The following is a 24,279-nucleotide window of genomic DNA, read 5'->3' on the forward strand; positions in this document are numbered from 1 at the left end:
ATGCAGAATATATCTAGAATTAAGGAGGCCGGTGAATTATCTCCTACCATAGCAGCCATAAAGAAGGCGGGTGGAGACAAAGCGAGGGCCGCCCTCAATCAATCGATCCCTCTGCTGTCCTGTCAAGGCACTGTAGTGAACATAACATGTCATGTCAGCAGAAACCTGAGCGACGCATTGCTATGCAAACCCATCTGTCTGTCTATCGCACACCGCCAGCTGTGCATTTTTGGGACACACTGCAGTCCCTCCGGCTACGCTCATTTCCACTTTCCACGCTTGCACACACGCACGCATTTGTCCACTGCGTGTCCGGAACTCCCTGTAAATCTTAGGAGCCCACAAGCCCCATCACCCACAATAAACTTTTCAGCAAAACCGATAATATTGGGATAGTGGTATCAAAAGCATCCTCTTTGAAGAAAAATTACGCTCGTTGATCAAATATACATGATTAACGTAATTGGACAAACGCACATGGCAACCGCGGATTCGCTAACCAAAAGCTCAAATGTTGGATTTCCCACGCCATAAGTCGGTGGCCATATATCGCTCCTCAAGCGCAGTCGGGAAGTGTAAACGCGCTGGATTCAAATGTCCGCCCAACGACAACCTGAAATTAAGTCTACAACAAACTAGCACCGGCGAATGAATGGATGTGATTTCACAATTGCTAGCATCTTAAACAACACAAACACTTAGAGGTTACACTGCCTCCTGGTAACAATCACATCACTGCATAAAGAATGTTAACATCAAGCCCCCCCCCTCCCCCCTATTCCTCGTAGCCTTCAAGAACCACTTCACAAGTGAAAATAAACGCTGCAACCGTTGGCAGATCTGGTAGCACAACCACAGTGAGCATAGGGAGTCGTACAAATCTCCAAATGAGCATAGGTAGTATTCACAGAAGTGATATGCAGATGGATTGGTAAAGGCATTCCAAAAAGGGCACTTTAATGGACAAGGTTAAATCACGATTCTTGGGCTAAAAGAAGTGTGGTGGTCGAAGGAAGGAAGGTAAAGAATGTACACACACGCACTTGAAGACAGAGACAGGAGAGAATAGAATGTGGAGGGAAGGGAGGGGAAAGGACCTGTAGTACACAGCCATCTAGTGCTCCAGGTGGAGCTCCTTTTCGTGTTTCTTGGCGCGTTTCCACTGGACCGTCTCCCAGACCCAGTGTTGCGCGGATACAGTGTCGTTGCAGGGCGCGAGGTAGACACGCATCTTCGCGACCTCCGCCTCTACACAGTTGTTCGAGGGCACGTGTCTCAGCATCACCGGGTTGGTGTCTATACCACTTACCCACTGCAGTCTAAAATGCTGATTGCCCTTATGTCCATGGCAGGCGAACCGCTTTATCGGCGCACCCCGCACCGTGTTCGGCACATCCCAGCAGTCGTCCCTTCAAATGCATTCATAAGAAGAGTCGTATCAGTAAAGCTGCTGCGTCACCTAAAGGCGTCTAGCTCAATTAGACTGCCGAACATGCTGCAACTCTGCTCTCACCTATGTGCAGCACTTCACCGTGATCGCGGTTTCAGAGATGACAACTAATACGGTGAAATGAACGCCAACTGCGATGAATTGATGCTTGCCTTAATTGCAAATTCAATTATCTCAGCTCCATCCAATCTCTCATGGTTCGGCCTTCACGCTAGCGGTAATGGTGTCCTGTTCATACTATCTAGGCTACTAGACGCCTAGACTGTCCTTGTGCCTGCCGCAACACATAGGTGATGCCCGGATATCCTTGCCTGGGTGTAGACGTTACGCACACGGGAAATGTTTGATTTAGATTGAAGGGGGAAAAATAAATTAAAAACAGCTGACATCAAGGTAAGTCATGGGCTGTGATGGTAGGTTCGGCTCTGAGACAGTGGCGGAACTTCTAGACTCAGAGCCCGTAAAACGGCTTCAAGAACGCTGCCTAGTCTAAACGACAGCAATAGAGAATGTCATCCATCACAGCTTGACGCTACCACAATCCTCCTTTCCATCGTACCATTAGATTCGACAGTCGATATCTCTTATCAGAGAGAACCAAAAACAGAGACGTGGATGAAGTCAGGAGCTGGATATGGCTGTAAAAAAGACTAGTGATAATAACGCTCCGGTTTTCATGCAAAATAAAAGCTCCTTGCTATAAATTTAAAATAATTTTGGTAAACGACAGTATATTAACCTTTCAATGGACTTGATGTCATCGGACCAGACCCTTGCATGGAATAATCTATTCAAGGAGTAACAGCAAGCCTTAAATGGTCAAGCCCCGTCAAGAAACATTCAAATAGCTGCCCGGTTCACAATCAGTGTCAAATTGCCATCGCACTAGTTGAGGAGCCGGGAATGGTGATCTAATGTTAGTGCGTAAAACTTTGCCTTTTAATGACAATGGTAAAATGCCGTCGATTTTTCACCACATCGCCAGAACGAAGAACAGAGTGGAGGATTCATATGATTGCATTCTCCCGCTTTTCAAATGACAATTGAGTTGGCCAAATCCCACAACACGTGACACCACCTTCAAACACACGTGAACGCCCTTTCACATTTATGTTTTACTCACGGTGAGGTCTCCATTCCAAGTGTTTTATAGGAGAGGAGACAGTATATTCTCCACATCACCGCCTTAGTTAGTGAGATGAATAGTAGGGATGGGCAAATCGAATTACTACAGCTTGCGAACCCGAGAAAAGTGATGGCGAGAAAGAATCTCCTAATAAATTCCGTTGGATGAAATTTATGTAGAGAAATGTTGCTTTACTATGGCACACAGCAGTTTCGCTTCAGGTGAAATGAAAGACTATTTTCTCTACTGCTATCCAACAAACAAGACGATATCTTGGGTCTGGGCTCCGCGGAGGGATGCAAGACACATACGCATAACTTTACAAATGCAAAACACGGCAGCTCATGTTAATTTATTATGCATTCATTATAACCTGCGTCATTCTGCCTATTACGAGGAGGACGCTTTTGCTCCAAGTCAGACGATGGTTTACTAGTTGACCAATGGGAGATATGGCGTACACCTCCAGCCCACCACAACCACGTGCGTGCTGCTTTCATGCAGGAGGGAGGGGAAGCTAGCATCTGACCTACCAGTCTCGCCTTCATATCAGCTACTAAACGGATCAAGCTAACCAAGACTAAGGGTCTAAGGTAGGGTGCACACGCTAAGCGCGAATGAACGAATTCGACGTCCAACGATTTTGAAGCACTTAATGGGTAAGGAAAGGTACACAAGTTGTTCAGACAACCACGAGCATAAATAATGAAGATTTGTGGGGAGCGATTTCCTTGGCCTAAATAAATAATGATGGACACTCAATAGTAAGCAAATTGTTTTTTTCCAGATTTAGACATATTTACCGTATTTCTCAAAACTTGATAGAGCGCCAATTCATCACCTCGTGGCGGGAGAACGAAATGGGTGCTTCTACTACTGCACATAGATGGGGTATATAGAGGATAGAAGTGGTTTCAATTTCCTTCTACTACAACTGCTATTAAAGTGGCATTTAAGCCTTCTGGAGGTAAAGTAAAATAGTGAAGTTAGCAGAAGTTCTTCGTCAAAGTTTACCTACAGCATCTCCATGAAAGAAAAGCAAGGAATGAGGAACGGCAAATTAGCTCGTATCACCCCCAGCATCTGTCTAAAAGAAGTAACGCGAAATTGCTAATAGTGCCTGTGGTTGCTTTTAAGAGCACTGCACCGCAGCCATGGTTTCAACAAAAAGTTGATTAAAGGGGTAAAGCGGAGAGTGCGCACATTTCTACCAAAATCCACCGGGTGAAAGGTGGCAGACTGAAACCGAAGTGTCCAAAACAAACTAGTCTACTGACTTGCTTTTGGACTAGAAGCATGTACAGTGTGATCCAGAAACTACAAGAGGCATAACAAGATGTATAACTCCTGCTAAGATTTGGAGTTTGGGACTCAATGCAGTTGGGAACACTGAAGTTGCACAATTTGATGAAATGAATTTTAATGCTACGGATGAGTCAAAGAAAGACTGAGTGCGTAAAATTCGATCTCAATCGCGCTTGAAGTGATTTGATGCGATTGCTAGACAGAAGGGGCCCCCTATCCCTTTGCACACAACTATTTCCTCAGGGTCATTTCAATATAAAGGAAACAAATTAAGGCGGTTTTAATGATCTACACCGAATACATAATTGATGACGCTGAAGACGTGGTCATCATTTGCATGATTTGCATTTTGAATTGCCTCATCGAAAGAATCCAAGTAGACAAGTACCAATTCTTTCACAAAATTCATTGTACGCAAATCCCCGAAGTCTTCACCTCTTTTTAATAAGTTCCAATTTTGCGTGACGGGACTAATAAATAGGCAAAGTAGAGGTGCTTATTCCTCGGGTGACGGAATCGCGGCACCATAGAGTATTTCTACTGTTCTTCCCATAACTCCTTTGAGTAAAAACAGGCAGTCAACTACACATACAGATAAATATTCCAGTACTATGACACAAAGGCACGGGTGAATGCTAAACAGCGCTTTAGATGGAAAACTTTGTGTGCTTCCTTCCACGCATTACGCCGTGCATTCGCAAGTATTCAAACTTCGCCATTGTCGAAGCAGTGCGTTCCTGTGCTGGGATGAACGTGCACATGTCAAAAAGTGAAGAAGGTGGCACCTACTTCCACGTAAGGAAAAGGTTTGCCCCAATCCTACCCACTAACTATTTAAAGTACTAACTTTCTCTTAATTATGCTTATGTGATATTTTACGTCATAACTTATTCATCAATCGACGGTTGAGCTGCAAACAATTATGCGCCTAAAGAACAAATAATGCGGACTCTCTCTGAACTGCTGACAAAGGCAGATCGAAGGTCGCAAATAAAGTACCTAGACAACTGACGAATTGAGCAATTTTCTTGTCCTGGGCAAAGAGTTGACCATGTGATGAATACAAATAGTTATTGTGAAAGCTGAGGCCAACATGGGAATTGTAGTTTGCGCTCAACGTTTGTTTTCATTGTGTATGATGTCGCATGGATCATCTCAGTCTCTCACTTTTCAGCTACCCGACCAGAAGCGCTGACTCGGCTCATGCCATATGCTATGCTACTGGTCCCCAGACCTTTTGCACATTTGTAGTAGAGCTACTTCACTTTACACTTTGTAGTGGATGCTACACAATCAAAAACCATGATGGCAAGATAGGATGTTCCATATAGAATAACATGTAACCTCAAAATACACCCGTAAAAATCGTCAAAATCCTCTGCCCAGTAGGCTCAGATGAAAGCGAGAAAATTTAGCAGATTTGTGTACAAAAGAGAACGTGATTAGGGCCTCTTCAAAAATACTTATCCTCCCACATCGTAGCATAAAATTTCGTTGGATATAAGAATTTTCGGACCCAAATCTATACGTATGCCAGAAAATAGAAGTCTCGAATGTGGTCCATACATTGGATACAAAAAAGACACGTAAGCTACCTCAGAATTGAAAGAAATCTGTCAGAAAAAAAAACGATTTGTTGGAGTGATCTGTGAGGTTAACCTGCATATCGACTAAGAAGTTCTGTCTATTAGGCTAATAATAGTCAGATGTAAGTGCCGATGTGGCATTTAAAAATTCAGTGAGGTCAGCTTTTTATGGCGAAGTGCAACTACATTCGCAACTAAAAAATTTGTTTCGTGGTAGAAATTACAAAAGAGAGCTATTTGAATCTTAACAGCTCGATGGTGGGTCAATTGAAAGAGGAAGAGAAAAGCAGGACAAAATGCTAAACAAAAATCCCACTACTACCACAGGGAAACCCCCAGAGAGAACAGGTTTATTAATTGTGTTGATGGTGAAATATCCTCTGCGATTCATTTCTAGTTCGAATGCCGAATAAGAAGTAAAATGGAGCCCATTTACTAATATTAGCCTTAAATCATGCACTAATAAATACTTTGGATCAGTCAAGGATTGAAAGTTGTGTTACGGGATTCTATTAAGAAGTTTTGTTATTTAGAAGTCGTGTACCATTTGGGAAAGTGTGTACCATCGCAGTGAATGCAACCCATTGGCGGTAAATAAGAAATACGAGAATTCCACGTGACACTCGCAATCCATTTACCCTAAAAGCTACGCAGAAATTCAACTACCAGATCCGATAGAGACCAGATGTAAACAAAATCAAGTAACCGAAAATATCCAACGTTGTGGTATTAGATGAAATTGGCAGAATTCAACAGCTCGTCCGAAGAAAAATCGGTTTGAAAAAGCACCCCATTTTCAGTTGTAGGCGAAAATATGAAGGCCATTCACCACCACTTAAATACACTCCAATCACAGTGTACTAAGCTTGTCCGATTTATGACAACCCTAGCAACAAAATGATACTGATAGCCTAAAACTAGTGAGAAAACCAGTAAATGGCATAGTTTCGAAGAAAATCGACAATTCTCTAAGTCAGATGCGATTTCATGAAGACAAAGTTCAAGTCGTGAGAATATCGTGAAAACTACAGGAAAGGCCTTTAGTACTAGGACCGTAACCTTAACAAGTAGGACCAAAACTTCTAGTTAAGGGGGATAAGCTAGCATCGTATTCAAATAAAGGAGCAAGAGAAAATAAACTTACGTTCCCTTAATCATCACATCTTCATGCCAGGTATGCTCAAAAGCGGCAAAAGTTCCAGTGCATTTAACCAGCGTCATTACATCAGGTGACGAGGGAGCGATGCAGTAGCTCTTGTCCGTAGCCATGTAGATCTTCCCCGTGGCACCGGGTATTGGAATCACTGGTGGGTAGTACTTGGTCAAATCAAAGGCAACGTTCTTCATGAACCAGTCGAACGATTTGCAGTGCAGCTTCTTCTTCAGCCTAAGCTGCTCGGAGAGATTACCAGGATCGACGTTTCTCAGATGGGGCCGTCGCTGGTAGACGTACTCACTGTACTGATCCATCCACACGTCCATGAGGCGTCTAAATGACGTAAAAGAACAAACTTGGTTTCGTTGCATCTTTTCAACTATGTGAGGATCCTCTCAGCCTCTCGCGATTCGGCCTCCACGCCTCCAGCATGGAACCACTCTATTTGTCGTCCAACTCTTTCGTACGCCTATAATGAAACTGCTATGCCCTTTAACTTCTTCAGACGACTCTGGGTGTTAGAGTAACAGTAATGGTAAGAACAAAGATTTCAGTTTCGGTGACTGGACAAAACGCCTTAACATCACCGGAAGAAGCGGTCTGCTTCGAGTGACTGGGTTTGCAAATATTTGCAACGGATAAGCTGCTGAAACAAACATTCCAATACTGAATCGCATATTAGGCCCACTAATTAAACACGAATAGATTCTAAACGATTTATTAAACATCTTTAGAAGTACTTACGATATTTGCAGTAAGAACTGAATTACGAATGTTTCCCAGAGATGAGATGGGCAAGGGGTTAAAATTGTCTTACCTGTAATTCCTACTCAAAAAGTCGCCAGCATTAGCACTGGGGAAGTTTGCTTTGCCTCGATAAATATGTCCGATTCGAGAACATGGTGCATCCACCATTCTTCCACCACACATCCAAATCTTGAAGGATATCTCGTACTGTTCGCAGCCCCAAATTGCCAGTCCCGGATCATAGCCACCCAGCTCCCAAAACCACTTCGCGCTGATGGCAAAAAGACCACCCGCCATTATGGGACTGTCGAAGGGTTCTGCGGGATTATTTTTGTCCTCCGGCAGTCGGGGAACTCGCTTGTAATTTAGGTTCCAATCAAACGCTCCACGGCAACCCTCGTCTTGAGCGCGGTACTCAAAGGTGTCGTGATCGATGACATCAATAAATGGGCATACGACCGTTCGATAGTCATTGACGATAGGGTCAAGCAGAGGTGGGAGCCAGTTGGTCCCAGCTTCTACGTGCGAATCGAGGAAGAGTAGAACATCGCCAGTGGCTGCTCTGGCACCTGTGAGACGGGCAGCAATGAGGCCAACTCTCTTTTCGTGGTGGATCACTTTCAGATAGCCCGGAGGCCACTCTGTTTTGGCGTACGTGTCAAGGCGATCCTTGAGAAAGTCCTTAACACTGCCATCGTCAACAAGGATGATCTCTTTTATAACACCAGGGGGAGAGCGTTTAGTCACGGTAACAACAGTTCGCAACAGTGTGGTCCAGTGCTCCTGAAAAACCGGTATAACAACGGATACAGATGGAAGGTATCTGCTATAGCGTTTGGAACTGCATTGTTCATGGCGGAGATCGGGTATGGCCCGGTCAAGGGCGATCTTATCACTAACAACACGACAAAAGCCATTTTCTGTAAATACACGTTGTGATAATTCCTTTTCTTCTCCAGAGAGGTAAACAGGTGCACCCTGTTCGCCAGGACCAGAGCGATGCCTTTCCTCACCCATGAGATTGTAATTGTGATAGTCTACCAAGGGCTCATCACCATGTTCGACTGGGAGGTCGTCAGAATGTTTAAGATATAAATACAGAAAGCTTATAATAGCTAATACTAGCAAGACCCGGAATAGAAACCACAACCTCAGTCGCATAGCCGGCGCACAGCAAGACAGAAATCGGATGGCCTGTTTGGAAAGCCCGCGTGGTCACAAATAATGTAATTTTAGTCCACTAGTATATAAGCTCGAATAAAGAGACACTAAAAAGAGCCCTTAGCTAAATTATTCGTTGTTTGCAGTTAAGTAAATTACTGTTTTGTAAAATATTAAAACAGGCGCGTTATTCTTTTCAAAAAATATTTTTATAATTCCTACCTACGCGGCTGAAGTGCCTTTTGCTCCAAAGTGAATTTATGTAAAATTTCTTAAAACTCTGCTTAGTTTTTAACTTTCACTGCCCGATGCATTTTTGTTCCATATCTCCACTGATGAAGGTTTTCATCCGAGTTTGTTGAAATATAAACATTTGAAAAAACATAGCACCTTAGGAAAACTAGCTGTGATGAACAGTAGGTATTTTAGAAACTGATTTCGTTGACACTGGTTGGCAATCCGACTGATGAAACCCATTTCTTCCCTCCATTCCATGAGGCAACGCAAGAGTAATGTAAATCTAAACCACCCCGACTTTTAAAGCAAGTCAAATTAACCATTACTGCCTGTAGTAAGAAATGGTTTTATTTTAACAAGGCGTCCATGTAACATAACCTGTCTCTCTCCTCCACCTCAGGCTTCATCCCCTTAAAGCAGGAAAGATTGTGTAGAAGAGGACATCTGAAAATATGGTGGAGGTCTCCACGCCATCAATGTTTGAAAGAAACATGAGTTCGCTTCCCCTTCGGGGGTCAATGATATCCACTCTTCCGTGTTTTTGACGCAAACAGACTGTCGCCTCAAATGTTTATTTAAACAAACACATATTACAGCCGTACCTACTCTTCTTGCCTCCATATTTAGGCAGTAGTGTGGTTTTGCTTATGACTGCGATAATTCTCCCCTTTTACCTGTTTTCAAATCATTTAAGCATGGACTTTCAGCTGTTATATGATGATACTTGCCTGTAAATGACATAGCATTGTTGCTTTAGGTAAGAAGCAAATATTTTTTGGCATATTTGGAGGGCAGTAGAAGGCTTTATGTACCTTTTTGTGGTTTTATCACTAAAAATACATCATGGCACCCAAATATTCTCTGAAGAAGTAACAGGGCAATGGGGGCTAAAAAATTGTGTAACATCCTGAGTCTTCGGTGAAGTTGAACTAGGCCAAAGTAGGAAAGAACACATGTTAGCCCTGAGAGACTAACAGGATGTCTTAAAGTCTTTGTTGCAATGAGGGAGTGCAGTGTACAGTCACCAATTCATCAGAGTCAAGCACGGTAAAAAAAATACCCAGTCGCTACTTAACCGTCTTTATATCGCCTCGTTTGCATCACTTTAACATTCTGGGATGTCATTTGGCCTTGCTGTATAGTCTTATTTGCTTTTAGCGCTTTCCTTTCTCTTCATGCTAAATACCAAATTCTACTTAGTATTTATTTAAAATCCAATGTTTCAAGAACAGCTGAATACCTTTTGACTTTATTGGGTGCGCAAAAACCTGCTTATTTTTTAGGTTAATGCCTTAACATCAAATCAACTCGTCCGTGATCACCTTGTCAATCACTTCCAAAAGTGTCTTTAACACCCTTCCAATTGCACCTTTAAGTGAAAAAGGGTAAAGCCGATTTGCGCTTGAATCTTAGGCCTCAAGTTTTCAAGTATTTCTTTTTCGGGGGAAAGGACGTTTGTGTGTTTACCAACAAAATGATTTACATAAATTATGTTATGACTGCATTGGTCATGTGCAAGTCCTCCCGATGCATTGCATCGTTCCTCACAGCCTACCAAATATACGTGTGCTAGGTAAGTAAAGGCATAATGTTCATATTTTCGCTTTTACAGTCCCACCGCTAACGCCTTTGCAGTTTGAATGGATTAAAAGCGGTGCATGACTTATGAAATAGGGAGTGAGGGAGAGGTAGCAGTGGACAGACATTGACATCACTTTTCTATTCGTCGAATCTTTGTGGGGACAGTTGACATCGACGTGGGTGTGAAGAAGGGGAATCCACTTTCCAACGGGGGAGACATCTTCAATGAATGCTGGTTACTTGGACTGGGGTCCTCACGCAGTTTATTAAAGGAAAAGTTCACTAAAATATGAAAGCAGTAATTAAATACTAACCAAGTGGAAGTGCTTCTTAGCTACATTTTTATAATAAGTGATTAGTTGGATTAAACGAGATGGTCATCGACAAAACCAAGAGCAGATTTATGGACCCAATTTTTACAATGATTGTTTTAGGTAAATATGCTTTCCTATGAGATTGGAATTTTCATGCAAAATATTCATGCACCCCGTCAGATCTTCGAAGCGATAGGCGTCAGACATCTCGTGTACACACTGAATTGTTGGAACAAGTGGCGTAGACTTTGTTTACTGCAGAATCTCATCAATGTAGCTCTCTCAATTTAATCCTCAGAACTCCTCTTTAAATCCGTGATCGGGTGCGCTTTAATGAACACGGTACTCACTTCGCCTTGCCAATCGCCGCTGTTTGATTAGTTGGAATTTGTAGTACCTTTGGTTGCTGGAAATGAGATCGAAGAGACCGCTGTTGGTTAAGATCATCTAAATTGCAAAAAAGGCTATCATTTAGATAGCTCGAATAGGAAACCATGCGATTTCTTTGCTTAGAGGCCCACTTACACAACGCTCGTAAATGCTCTGCTCGGATCGACAGTTATGCCACCTACAAAGTGTAGAAATTACATTGCTACTAGAAGGGTTAAGGCCGAGCTAAGTGCTTGTTAGCGGTGCAGGCATACTGACCGGTACTGTGAAAGTTTTCAACGAAAGGGGGCTCACCTCCGAGTGTCCTCATCAAGAGCCTCCAACTCGAGCGAAATGTGTGCTGCGAGGTCATTAGAGCGGAGGTCTTTATGGCAAATCGGGCAGCAGACTGAAGAACAAGGTATAAGTTTACGTCTAAAATTACTTTTACAGTTCATGCTCTAGAATGCAATGTGTATATTCATTCAATGGAAGTAGTAGAAATATAGGGATTATAATTTTTTGTGTACTTGACACGCTGCATCAGATTGGTGGGTATAATTGGTCTTTTCTGGGAGCTCGCTTGTATATGTACACAGGCGAGCCAGATGATCGGCAATGTAAAAACATTTCAGCTGTTATCCGTAATCCCTGATAGGACTTAAGAAGGCCCATATCAACGCACAATAGGCTACGCTTTCTTTAATTGAACAAAGCAGAAAGCCGCCATCTCCCCTCAATCCATGGGTTCTCATCTGCCCTCTGAAAAAGGGTATTGCATATCATCTCGTCCGCTCATCAATGAAAACGTTAGATAATGCAATCCCATAGTGCTGGTGATCCATAAGTCAAAGAACATGATATCAAGGTCAAAGGTTATTAATGACATGGTTTTCCGTTGTTTCCTGCGTGACACGACTTCTCTCAGTTTTTTATGGGATTCACTTGTCACAATTCTGTCAGTAGATAAATTTTGCTTGACAGATGTTACAAAGTGTCCACTTTAACTTAATAAAGAAGTAAACTGGTGATCCGAGTGACTCCAAGTCTCAGTCCGAGGAATACTTCTCAAGCAAATCAAACCAAGGGAGAATTACCAGTTTTCTTAGTGGCCAACACATCTTGGGATGTAATTGTAACTTTAAACTTGAGGGCATTGTCAAACTTGCAACAAAATTGCCTAAATCCTACTAAGTAATTTTTCAAATAATTTAAAGCATGGTTTCCCCTTATTTCAAGCTGTTTCTGGGGCATGCTCCTTAAGGCCCAGCGCAAAGTGGAACTGCAACGGGTGAAACTACACTCATGACGGCAAAATAGCTGGATGCCGTCGTCAGTGACGTTTAAAAGCATGCTCAGCTGAAACGCAGTTAAGTTGAACTACAAACAAAAGATCCTATTTGGATATAATTAATTCTTTTTTGTTCGGTGATTCAGAAAAAGTGAGCAGCTAAATTGCAGTGATATGCAGCGCCTTCTAAACTGTGGACATAAATCTGAACGATTGGCCTTTCATGAGCTTTTTACACATCAAGCTTTTATTTTCAAGTCCACTTTAAAATAAGGTTAATCACTAACTACAATTCCCAAATGAGGCTTGAAAATATATTTCAATTAATGTCGAGGAAATAACCGACGGAATTGCCCGTACCCTACCAAAGATGGCACCTCATTTAACTATTTTAGGAGATTTTAATAAAAATAGGTTTTTATGAAGAAATAACCTCACGTTTGAATTACTACCTTACGATGTTTAGTCACCGAAATCGTTTTGCAGGTAAGTAATTACTCCACAACTTCACTAAACTGGAGGTGTTCCTTGAGCCATCCAGTGTGTCAAAAAACTGAAAAAGATCTCTTGAAAAGAGAGCAATATTGCCTTGACAACTTGTCTCAGCGATCAAGATTTGATATCGCTTCACGCAATGTTCTCCTCTTTAGCCTATGTGACTGTCGATCAAAAGAAGTAATGTAAAAATTATTTTAAAACTTTTTTAAAGCTATCTTCCAAGTCATTAAACATGGCTAAAAGTTGTTTTTATAGTGCTTAAAAGAGGCTGTTTTGCTCTGAAAATATTTCAGTCAATTTTTAATTTTCTGTGAAGGCTTAAGATGCATCACATTCTGCAACACAAGTGGAAGTGATTAATCCCAGACGTGGCTTAAGTAGCTGCGGACCTGTCATAACTGTTAATTAACTAACCACAAGCCCTTGTCATCTGAACTGCTCATCCTGATGCATTCCACCTTGGCGCTGGTAAAAGTGTCTGACGTTTTTTGTGCTCATGGCCGATAGACTGAAGGCATACTGCTTGGAATTTTCGAATATGACAAGCTTGTGCCGATGTCTTGGCGAGAACTTAGGTTTACTCGACTCTCTTTTGACATCCAATGAAAGGTTTGTCCATGCACTGTATTTTTAGACTACCTTGAGGCCTGAGAACTCTGGAGATAAACAGTTAACGGCACCAGGCATCGTTCATCAGGTTCACTCTCCGCGCGATGTGGTGTAGTGCGGTGTGGTGCGACAGATCAAAGCGGCAGCGTCTGCGGGCCATGGCATCGGCAACAACGGTGACGATTGTAACAGCCACTACTACTGCTAGTAAAAGCAAACTGCCCTTCAGTGGCGGTGCTTTGAAGTTTAGGCAGCGTCGTTCACACTACTCTGGTCACACGCATGCCTACGCACGCAGGCAGGCACACGCAGGTGCCACGAGCTCACTCACTCACTCACGCTCCGTCCACCGGTAGAGTTCATTAGACACGGCTTTTTGTGTACGCGTGTGATTGTGAATATGTGGATCGTCTTCTGATACGACATGTCTGTGGCACCGTGATCTGTGCTTCAGCTGGGAGAAGTCTCTACTGGAAATTGGAATCCCATCAATGAATTCCCAGACCCTAAGCTCATCATAAGGATCGCAAACTTTTAAATAAAAAATCAACAGTAATTTGAAAACCTGCCAATTTTTACAAGATAAATGGTGAGGAATTTTTTCCAGCCATGTGATCAAAATCAAAATAGCTGTTCAGTGGGACTTGCACCTGCCTTTTGGTGGTCGAGTCCAATCAACGAATTCAAGGAAAACCGATCGAGTGAAACGATTTGCGTCACTTCTACAAGTTGATTAAGTGGTGACGGTCTAGCACAAATCCATTTCCACTTTCCATAAGCGTATGAATGGAAACATCCATCCTACAAGTAATGGAAAGCCCCTAGTGGGCAATTTCTGCAGATATGAAACCTACCATAGTCGCTTATTAAGCACAGCTTGAAAATTTCTTTTTTGGTCGGGTCCAGCTTGTTCTCATTGTTTAATATTCCATCCATAAAAATGTGCTCATTTAAAAGCAAACCGTTCATCAAAAGTTAAGGCTAATATGGGAATTAAACTTGCTGTAAGATCAGGAACAAAGGAAGGAGGCATTAGCAAGAAGGATGAATTTTGAGGTGAAAGGAGAGCACCAACAACCGCCATCCACTTCAGAGCACTACAACGGCTGCAATTTCCACCACCACCACCACCAGTGGCAGAACTTAATAATCACAGTCACACCTTGAGGCTGTTAGTCCATTTACAGCCTCCACTTTTCACTCACAACTTCCATCACCGCCACTGCAACTGCTCAGATGCAGTTCTCAAGCCTGCTCACCCACTGGCGCACACACACATTTTCTCACTCTCATTGTGTCGTTTCGGTCGCAACTGCAAGAGTGTGAGAAAAAGCGCGTTCAAAGTAATTATCCGTAGACGCATCAACACGGGTTGTGTGTGTGTGTGTATGTATGTGTTTATCGCTCCTCTCTCACATCACCTCCTAAGGCACCGTTACGGGGAGCGGCAAAGCAAATGCAAAGCAGCCTGGGCTTGACAGACTAGGCGGTGAGGTCTAATTAAACCGCAGCCTCTTACATATGCCCCAAGGCATGGTCTAGTCGTCCTTAGATGTCAACGCGCCTAACAAAAGGTGATTTCTGAGAAGGAATTTTAACTGACATTCAAAACTGGCACTAGCTACTGCTAATCTACATGAATTAATACGCGCGGAGCAAAAATTATTTAGCCCCTTGATCAGTGTGCGCGCCAGCCAGTGTGTTCTTCTCTCGTCCGCCTTCAGGATGATTTATGGTCGTCCGATCCTAACCTAAGCAATTCAATTCTGACAAATTGAAACATCCAGGATACGAAATCAGTGTTTTAATTCTTTTGTCTATTATAAATTCTCAATTTGTTGAGTTAACGAACGAAGGTGGTTTCAATATGGAAATAACTCGTGAGAACATTGTGTGAAAAGACTTCTCATACACTTACATCAAACAGTGGCACTTCAGAGGTTCGTGCTTAAGGTTCAAAATTGTAAATGATGTGAACTTCTTATAAATAAGCCTCACTTCCACTTGGATTTCGTCTTCACCATCGGAGATACTGTGTTCTCAAAAAAGTCTTCCAAAGTGAGAATGCGGAAGCGCCTCTTAGCCAGGCCATCACGTACATTACGGAGTGGTGATTAAATGCAACTGCGTGATGTAGGCATGGGAAATGGTTTTTTGGAAGTTTCGTGGAAGAGTGATTTAATGCAAATCCGCTTTGATGATGGGCAATCAGGTAAAGTGAAACATCTGCACAATCTAGAAACTACTGGTGTCTGGTGGACCCAAGGTTCAGCTTTGAAGTGTGGATCGTTACAATTACATTTTAATTAACGAATTAGGCAAGTTTTGTGTAGGGAAAATGCCGTTTAAAATAATTAACCGCATTGTCCCCACTCGGTCTTTTGAAACTACAATTTAACGTAACAAGTGCACGCAATGATGGTATAAGGCCCATATTCTAGGGAAATTACTGGGTTCGGTTTCAAAGAACCACCGTGACTGGAATCTTGGGGGTAGGGAATAGAAAAAGTGAACCTCATCCACCTCATGGGTGGTTCTACCGTGTGCTCGCGTACGAGCATTAAAGGTGGGAGAAGCGACAGGGGAATGGAGAGACTCAGCTGTCAGAACTGTCACCATGGTCGTCGTGGTGTGCCGGGCCCTCAAATTTCCGCCATATGGCGCGATCACACGGTGTGTGTGGATCGGGTAATTAGTAAAACCACCACCATAATCAATAATGTCGGTAGATGTTTGCTCTCCTGTCCTGACGCCATACCCTCTCTCTACCGTTCGTTCACTGTGCAACTCTCAAATACCACCCAGGCAGAGCCGAATGTCTCAAGTGGGCGGGCCTTTCCTCAGGTCACCCACCATCACACCGCCAGGTGGTCCTTTGTCCGGGCTTAGGGCTGGATGGGGGAGAAAGTGAGGGAGGGAAGGAAAGAGGGAGATGGTGAGGACGGGAGGAGAGGATGAGATTATCGGCGGCGGACAATCTGTTCACTCCAGTGAAAGTGCTGGAGAATGCTTTTTGTTTGTGCCCACGACCATGTATGCGCTTGCGGTAGGTAAGATGGTAAGGTTTGAGTATGCACATATACGGAGGATGGTGGCAGGGTATTTAGGATTTCCCCTTATGTTTATCTCTCGCATACAATAACTGACTAGTTTATTGTTTGTTTCGCCTTTTTTCCCTATTTAAGTAGTGTGTTACCTCTGCATCATGGCTTTGAGGTGTTATTGACACTCCTTTCCTTAAACTACGTGGTTGTCGGCTGAAGTTGTGCTTTACTCATTCAAAATGTCCATACAAGTATTTAACTTAAAATCTGTTCATGCATCTTTATTAAGTCTGGTTTCTTTAGATGGAGTAGCTATCAATAAAATTGGGATATTTCAAATCACAGAAATTGTTTGCTTGAGCGCAATATCCCTTATGCCTAACAATTGTCGAAGTATTTGATATCCCGTTTCAAATGTTATGTTCACTATCTAGGTTCTAATGTTTCTCACCTGTGTAGTTAATCTTCGCTAGAAATACACCATTATCTGAAGTGGAAGCCTATCGCTCGCCCTAATGTCTGCCAACGCAAAGTCGCTTCCAAGCTTTAGGACTGTTTGAATGCTGCTGCAACACTTTGGTTTTCAATGTACTAAGGAAATACTTCCAACAAGATTTACACGGAATTGGTATCTTTTGAGTTGATAGTGCACTTGGAGCCAACATAATAACCTGAGTCGCGATTATCGGAGTGAGGAGGAGATTTCTTTCATGAATAATAAGTTAACTTTATTTGGTGACTAGTTAATGATTTTTGCCCCGGTACCAAATTCCTTAACATAGTCTTCATTCATCATGCATAAAAGGCCCACAATACTCTAGTAATACGTAAGACTTGAGCCCCTTCATGAGTAGTCATTCCTCTGCCTGTCTGGTAAAATTACTCGCATCACTGTCACACGTCTTATAGATGCTTCCATGGAAATCGTTTTCCTACTGTAGGCATTCGACTTGGAACGGTAGGTGTCAGTCAAATTGTTTGGTTAAGGGATCATGAAATAATATCGGGTTAAGGGAGGGTCTGTGGAACCGAACATTGAATGCCTAAAGATATAATAGTTGGGTAGCCTAGTCAATGTGCGAGAAATTTTAGGTCCTCGCATCATAACAACGGAATCGTGATGGTACTTAATGCTTTGTTTGCATACAGAGCAGGTGGTCAAGTCAATAAATGTATACAATGCAAAAAGGATCCGCCACAGATGCTTAACGATTTTTTAAATAATTTGGGAAAGGTGATTGTAAAGAGATTTAACAGGTTTTCTGATTTTATCTTTAATTTCGGCACTCAAAGAAGATGTATATTGAGTACTGAAAAATCGTGATGGAAACTGCCCTTAACCAGTTCACCACCGTGACTCGTCTCAGGGGCAAATCAGCCATTACTAACTACTAAAAACTGCGTTCTACTTGAAGTTAGGTTGCTCAGAGGTCAAAAAATGTATTAATCCTTACACGAATAAACGACCCACCCCTACTGGTTTACTTATTAAATTCAACCAGTCTGCTTGGGTTACATGATTAGGTTCAAACTACAATCACCAGAAGCTCTCAGTGGACATATGATGGGTAGGTTATTCTGGTGCCGAACTCGTTAAAGAAAGTTCAAAGATAGGAAAATTCATAAATAGAACTACTTTACAATTGGAGGTTAAAAATAAGTTAAAGTGATTGAGAGAAATAGCGTTGACCTCTTTTGAAGTTAGATTTTCATTGAAACCTTTCCAAAACAATAGCTTTTTCAAAATGCTTTTTCAGCCACAATCTGATGCAATATTTACTTTACCACTTTTATCGGGTTTTTTGAAAATAAACAGCAGAATAAAAGAAAAAAACAACAATCAACTCATTTCTTTCCTTTTTGTCACTTTTATGGCATTTTTGGACAGCAGTTCACCACCACAACTTCCATTTTAGATTTCATAGGGAATGAGAAGTTTAATTCAACTCCAGAGTCTTTGGTTTCAGGAGGCCAAGTATTTAACTAAACAAGACACACATCAAAGACGTACATTCGGCAATGCAGTCAAGAGACTCCAAGATCTCACCTCTATCCTTTCAAAATGTCACTCATCGGAGTATTGTGTGAAACCTAAAATCAGGCCACTGCGATTTTACACCTGGTTGAGGCATAACTCGCATTCTTAAACCACGTTAATGGCAACGAAAAGCCTGTCACTTATTAGTTTGAGGTGACTCGTACAAAGGCTTCTCATGGGATTGTATAGAAAACAGCACCCGCACTCAACTGCTGTCTCACACGCACAACCACTCTTACAGCCTGCCGTCTCACAGGCCCTATTCTGACAGCAGTTTTGCAAAGGTCTCATTACTGCAAAATTTCTCTTTCATGTATTCGATAACAGTTTGCAAAAACGGAAATCTTAAAACAATTATGTTTTTGACTATCACCCAAATCGTCCCACAAAATTAGCAATTTAAACAAGTACTACTGCGTGGATGCAGAAATTGGTATTGAATTTGCATCAAAACATTTGGCAAGAGGGTCTGCCTCAGAAAAAAAATGATCATTACAGCTACTCAGAATTTTTTGTCTTCTGACAGTTGTGCTGATTGATAACCAAGCAAAATGTAATTATCCATGGAAAAAAAGTTGTGGGCTTATTTGATTGTAAGACGCAAATATCTTGTACACAACATGGTTGATTTCACGTAACCAGTTATCATGAAACGACAAAACATTCGTCAAATATTTGTGACACGTACCTAGTTAAGCAAATCAGAGCATCATGTGAAATTGTATAAAACAATTATTTTTATTCAAATAATTGAGGATTTTAGAATATGCAATGCGTTTTATTAATATTGGATACTTATAAAGAAGGGAAAAATCACCCTTTGGAGTCTTGATAAGCAAAAAATAGCATATCTTATTTTTAGAAGTCATTGGCGAGACTTATTTAAAGTACGTTGAATAGTCCTAGAACAGCACCATTTTGTTTAATCTCTGGGTCAAGATATCTGTTTTAATAGGATACTCACGGGATGCACTGTTGTTTCCGTTGTGGGCATTGCCCTCGCCTTCTCTCTCTTTCACATCACCGATGTGGTTAGCAATGCTGAATAGATTTCTATCACAGCGTTGCTCAATGGCAGGAGCAGTGGTAGCGGTGAAGGTGGTAGCAGTGTCGACGAATGTGGCGGTGGTCGGACCAAATGAGGACAGCGCGGCCGCTCCCACCTGTGCCAGTAGAAATCGCGCCACAGCATTTGTCGTGGACATCATTCCTAAGTTGTAGGGATCGGCTAGGTGAAAAGGGAAACGAGTGAGCTCCTGGGGCTTCGAGGCAAGACCGTCGGAGGAGAGACCCAAATCGGGGGGCGCACTACTCCATGTCGGAAGGGGCTTAGCAAAACCCAGAGGCGAGGTAGAGGACTGACCCTTGGACAGAGGCGAACTGTCGATCGTGGTGGGGACTCGCCATATATTCGGTTTGCTGCCACTTGTGTTCATTTCGAACTAATAAATGACATCGCGGCGTTGAATGTGTAGCTATTAGGTGAATGGCCAATCATCACAAGGTGTGAAGACGCAGACACTGATGATTGGTGCGCCTGCCTGGCTGGAGTCTTAAATGCTATTGGGCACCGAGGAATGCGTGCGCACAGTAAGATGCCGAACATGTATGGTATATGCGAATAGGCGAATGTTTAATTTGTTTTATAATTAGTTAATAATTAAGTGAAAGTTTGAAATGTAGCGTTAAGTCATTGCTTATATAGCTCGAATGGTCCTTCTCTAATTCACACTTTTTCCCAATAGTGAGTAATTATGAATAATTTTGGATCTTCGTATTCCCTAAATAAGTTCTTCGGTTTTATCCACAGTAATGAATGAAACCTTGCTAGATATAAGTACTATTACAGCTAGTTTAGCCACTAAGGGTAACAGGGGTTTCTTAGTCCAATAATTTGCTGATTTCACTCAAAAACTTAGTCAATTTATCCTCAAAGCCCAAAAATATTGCAGTTATTTGTTTGGGTATTCACGATTTTAATCTCTTGGGTGATTTGGTCTTTTTAAGGGAACCACTAAATTTCATTAACACTTTAACTTGTAACTTCTCATAACTCCTAGCAGTACAACAATTAAGGTAGCGTTTTGGATAGAATGGCTCAAAATAAAGACAAATTGAGGATGGCATGATTTTCCCCAAGGCACTTAAAATCCAATTCCCTAGTCTACCTTAGTTGCCACCACGGTGGCAAAAGCCGTCCTTATGGTGAACTCTTACGCAACGATTGACTGTTGATCATCTTCTACGCAAATCGCGAAAAGGTGCAGAAATTTATAGAGTTAATAGATCTACACGACGTTCGTATACATTAAACAGCATCAGAATGGAGAAATATAGATGGAACACAGTTTTGTCCATATTCATACGATAGTGATAAGCTTGTATCTGCCGATTTATGTTCATTCATGACAGTACTTGTTTCTGCTTTACATAACCTAAATTTATTGCCATTTAAAAGACTATCAAGTGTATTGTCTTTGATAGGTCACGTCTCGTCTGCTTAACTGGGTATGCTAATTGTATTTCAGTAGTCTCATTTCAGATAACGAATATCTATATAATATAACTACTTCGTAAAAATAATTATGTGAATATTTTGCCTCATTTTTGTGCTTATTATCAAAAAGGCAACAGCATTGTACTCACCTTATCCTCTTAACAAAGGCCCAATCAACTACACATCAATTCGCCAATGCCATTTTAACGCCTGCTAGTCACATTATCTTCACTTTACTTTTTCGCTTCCTTTAACTTTCAATAAATAAAGCGAATATGAGTAAATTTGCAAAGCAAATATTTATAAACATAGTCACTTATTTTATGATTACTGTTCCTTTTTTATTATTTCTTATTCATTTAAAACCTGAACATTGCGTTGAAGTACTTAACAGTATTAGAAGAGGATCCTAAATCACACCCTATTATCCTTTCTTTGTCGCTGAACCCCGTCCAAGCAATCAGTAGACCAAGTTCTCCTATTCCTTTTAGAGGTCTAAATGGAAAGGGAAGCACTTAGGCATTCCAACTTGACACTGGCGCATTACTCCGGACACATGCTTGGCCTGGAGCTGCAGCATGTGTTTGGATGCCGCGTGACCTACTGGGCAGGGGAGGGGAGAAAAGGGGTTGGACAGAGTTGCCCTCCAATCCCACCTACACGCTAATAAAATTCACCATTAAACTCTGTTGACATGACAGCTGCTGTTTCTGCTGTAAGCGTTAGTTGCAACCTCTAGCTTTGTGTGCCACGCCACCTCCTAAAACGAAGCAAATTTAGAGGTGGCCGAATGTGATCAAGGTGACAGTGGCACTTAGCAGTGCTAAGTGTCATGCGGCTCTAGTAAATGAGACATGGGCTGCCTTCTCCCCCTCCCTCGGTCGAGAAGGAACATATGTTGCCGCACATCACTGAGCTGTCTGTTTGTGCCTTCTTCTCTCGCTTGTTCTCCGATGTCAACAGCCAAATTCCAGGCTCTGTGTGTGTATTTGTGCAAGTTAAGGCGTCGTCACACACTTTAATTGGTCTTAATGACAATTAAACACATACCTCTCTCACTCGCCTTGCATCTCAGTCTTTTGACAACTCCATCATCATTGTTGGTGTAGGAGTGGTAGTGGCAGGGTGCGACAGTGAGAAAAGTTGTGTAAAAAAACAGTTTCTGTGACGAGGCGATTGCAGTTGCTCTGAGTCAACCAATTAATCCAAATTTTATTCAAGAAGGGTGTTTAATTTGCATTCATTCATTATTACAGCTAAAGTATAACCTCATAGCGACATCGTGAGAGATTTCAGTACCTAACACTTACCTGAAAGCGACTGCCATTGTGTGGCTTATTATGGTGCATCCTTATCCCCACACCAAAGGTTGGATTATTCATTCATTGTTTAAGAGGCTGTCTCGATGATGTCTCAACTATTCGGGAAATTCATTTGGGCTCAAGGTGACAGTGGACGACACACTCCTTTGTATGCATAGGGCAATGTTTCGAATGTGCTAAAGAAGGATTTGTTAGTGAATGACTAAAGCGTTTGGGATTTTTAAAGTGGAAGAGAGTTGTAGCTTGTCCAGACTTCCCTGAATACGAAAGAGGACACAATATTGAAGCAAAATGTGCACTGTCGACCTGTAGTAAGACTCGGGGCTACTGGCATGGCCTGGAAGCCAGGCCACCCGGTGGAGGTACCATAGCGGTGCCCCAAGTGATCCGTTACCAATACCAAGAGTTGGGCAAACAATTAGCGTACTACATAATGATAACTAAGAAGGCTCAAACAGATGCGGAAAATTCTTTCTAAGCACTGTTTTAAAATGTTTCAGTGACTCTAAATATTCATGAGACTACCCTTCAATGGTGTATTCAACCATGGCGGGCGCTTCAGCCTCCACGCTTTCGATAGCCACTTCCGCCCATGCACGCAAGTAAGCACTTTCCTAGACTGGTACGCCCCCTTACTCCAAAAGCCGCACAGAACACGGGAGATCAGATATGGCTGAGGTAACTTCCAATCACTCTATTGAACAACTAACATGTTTTGATAGTGTGAATAGCATAGGCAGCACGGTTCAAGAAATTGTCCTGCCCGTCACTTTACACAATGCAAGATCCGTAAAGGGATCCATCATCGCGTTGGACTGCAACCTGTGGAGCAAATTTTTGCAAAGCAATCCCAACTAGATTAATCAGAGACAGATTTTATCACTGACGATATAAGCAGACTTCGAGTACAATGTGGGTGTACGCTCCTACTGCACCAGAGTGCTAGAAGACACGGATGATCAGCATTCCTGCGTCTTCGTGACATTGTGAATGTTTTCCACCTTGCAGCGTACATCATTCCACTTCAAGTGTCACCGTGTGGTATTGACCAATCAGGATAAGACTCAACGAGGGCTTAAAATGGGAAAAATTCTCGAATGATCGGAATAGCTGCGTAAAAAGCAACTAGTGAAATCCTCTAGAACACCAAGGCTTGAATTTTTTTGGGACTGTAAACATCCCCATTATAGTCGTCGACCACACAAACAGTACACACACCGAGGTTGGCAATGAATTACCGCACCAAAGCTAGCTCCCTTAAAAAGCACCTGATAAACTTACGTTCTCAATGTCCAAACAATTCCGAACGGTAGATCCCCATGTATGGTGTGTAAGTACGGAGGTAACTTTGTGATCAATCTACAGAAGGGCTGGCACAGCGCTAGGAAAAAGTACTGACGAAATGCTGCGTATTTAAAAATAACAATCAAGGCCTGAGGGTTGAAAGTAGTTACATACGTAAATAGCATTCTTCTCCAAAACTATATGGCATGATAGCCAACAGTTTAGGAAAATGGATAGGTGCAATGGATATTAACAAACAGATACGACAGACAGTAATGAAAGAAGGTCGGGAAGTGAGCATCTCAAATTACAACTGCTGAACACTGCTAAACACTTCAACAGAACATCCATGCAACGAATACTTGGACTAACGATTCCAATGTTCATCAAACCTGCCCGCTTCAACTTTTGTTAAATCGAAACGACAACTGAGGTCATGCTTATCTTACTTTTGACGATGAAATTCCTGCACTCTGGTCGATTCAACGATCGTAGGAAGCAAAACACGTGGAACTAGGAGGCAACCAATTAAAACTTAAATTCAGAGAGCATCCCCACCCGTTCATCCGCTTCCCTCCCCTGCAGAACTGCGAACACGTTGTACAAAGCATTTATTCTCGTAGACACGTACCGAAATAAGTGTTGGGTTTTTTTCGGTATAAAA

General features: G+C 42.1%; 3 protein-coding genes across 3 annotated transcripts; 1 reads left to right on the plus strand and 2 right to left on the minus strand. All coding sequences in view use genetic code 11, as the record gives it.

Moving 5' to 3' along the window:
* Positions 1-1,114: 1,114 nt before the first annotated feature.
* On the minus strand, positions 1,115-8,531 carry EGR_03398 (Putative polypeptide N-acetylgalactosaminyltransferase; the record flags this gene model as incomplete). The annotated part of the gene is made up of 3 exons (XM_024492647.1): positions 1,115-1,409; positions 6,612-6,956; positions 7,441-8,531. 3 exons carry the CDS (start codon positions 8,529-8,531, stop codon positions 1,115-1,117), a joined length of 1,731 nt encoding a protein of 576 aa, XP_024353048.1.
* Positions 8,532-10,295: 1,764 nt separating this feature from the next.
* On the plus strand, positions 10,296-15,327 carry EGR_03399 (hypothetical protein; the record flags this gene model as incomplete). Its single annotated transcript, XM_024492648.1, has 6 exons — positions 10,296-10,341; positions 10,702-10,783; positions 12,050-12,226; positions 12,426-12,474; positions 12,719-12,809; positions 15,218-15,327. The coding sequence occupies 6 exons, from the start codon at positions 10,296-10,298 to the stop codon at positions 15,325-15,327; spliced, it is 555 nt and encodes a 184-aa protein (XP_024353049.1).
* A 4,087-nt stretch (positions 15,328-19,414) lies between these two features.
* Positions 19,415-19,948, minus strand: EGR_03400 (hypothetical protein; the record flags this gene model as incomplete). The annotated part of the gene is made up of 1 exon (XM_024492649.1): positions 19,415-19,948. The coding sequence occupies one exon, from the start codon at positions 19,946-19,948 to the stop codon at positions 19,415-19,417; it is 534 nt and encodes a 177-aa protein (XP_024353050.1).
* Positions 19,949-24,279: the final 4,331 nt, after the last annotated feature.

The sequence above is a fragment of the Echinococcus granulosus genome (genome assembly GCF_000524195.1).
Source record: "Echinococcus granulosus chromosome Unknown EG_S00017, whole genome shotgun sequence".
Lineage (NCBI taxonomy): Eukaryota > Metazoa > Platyhelminthes > Cestoda > Cyclophyllidea > Taeniidae > Echinococcus > Echinococcus granulosus.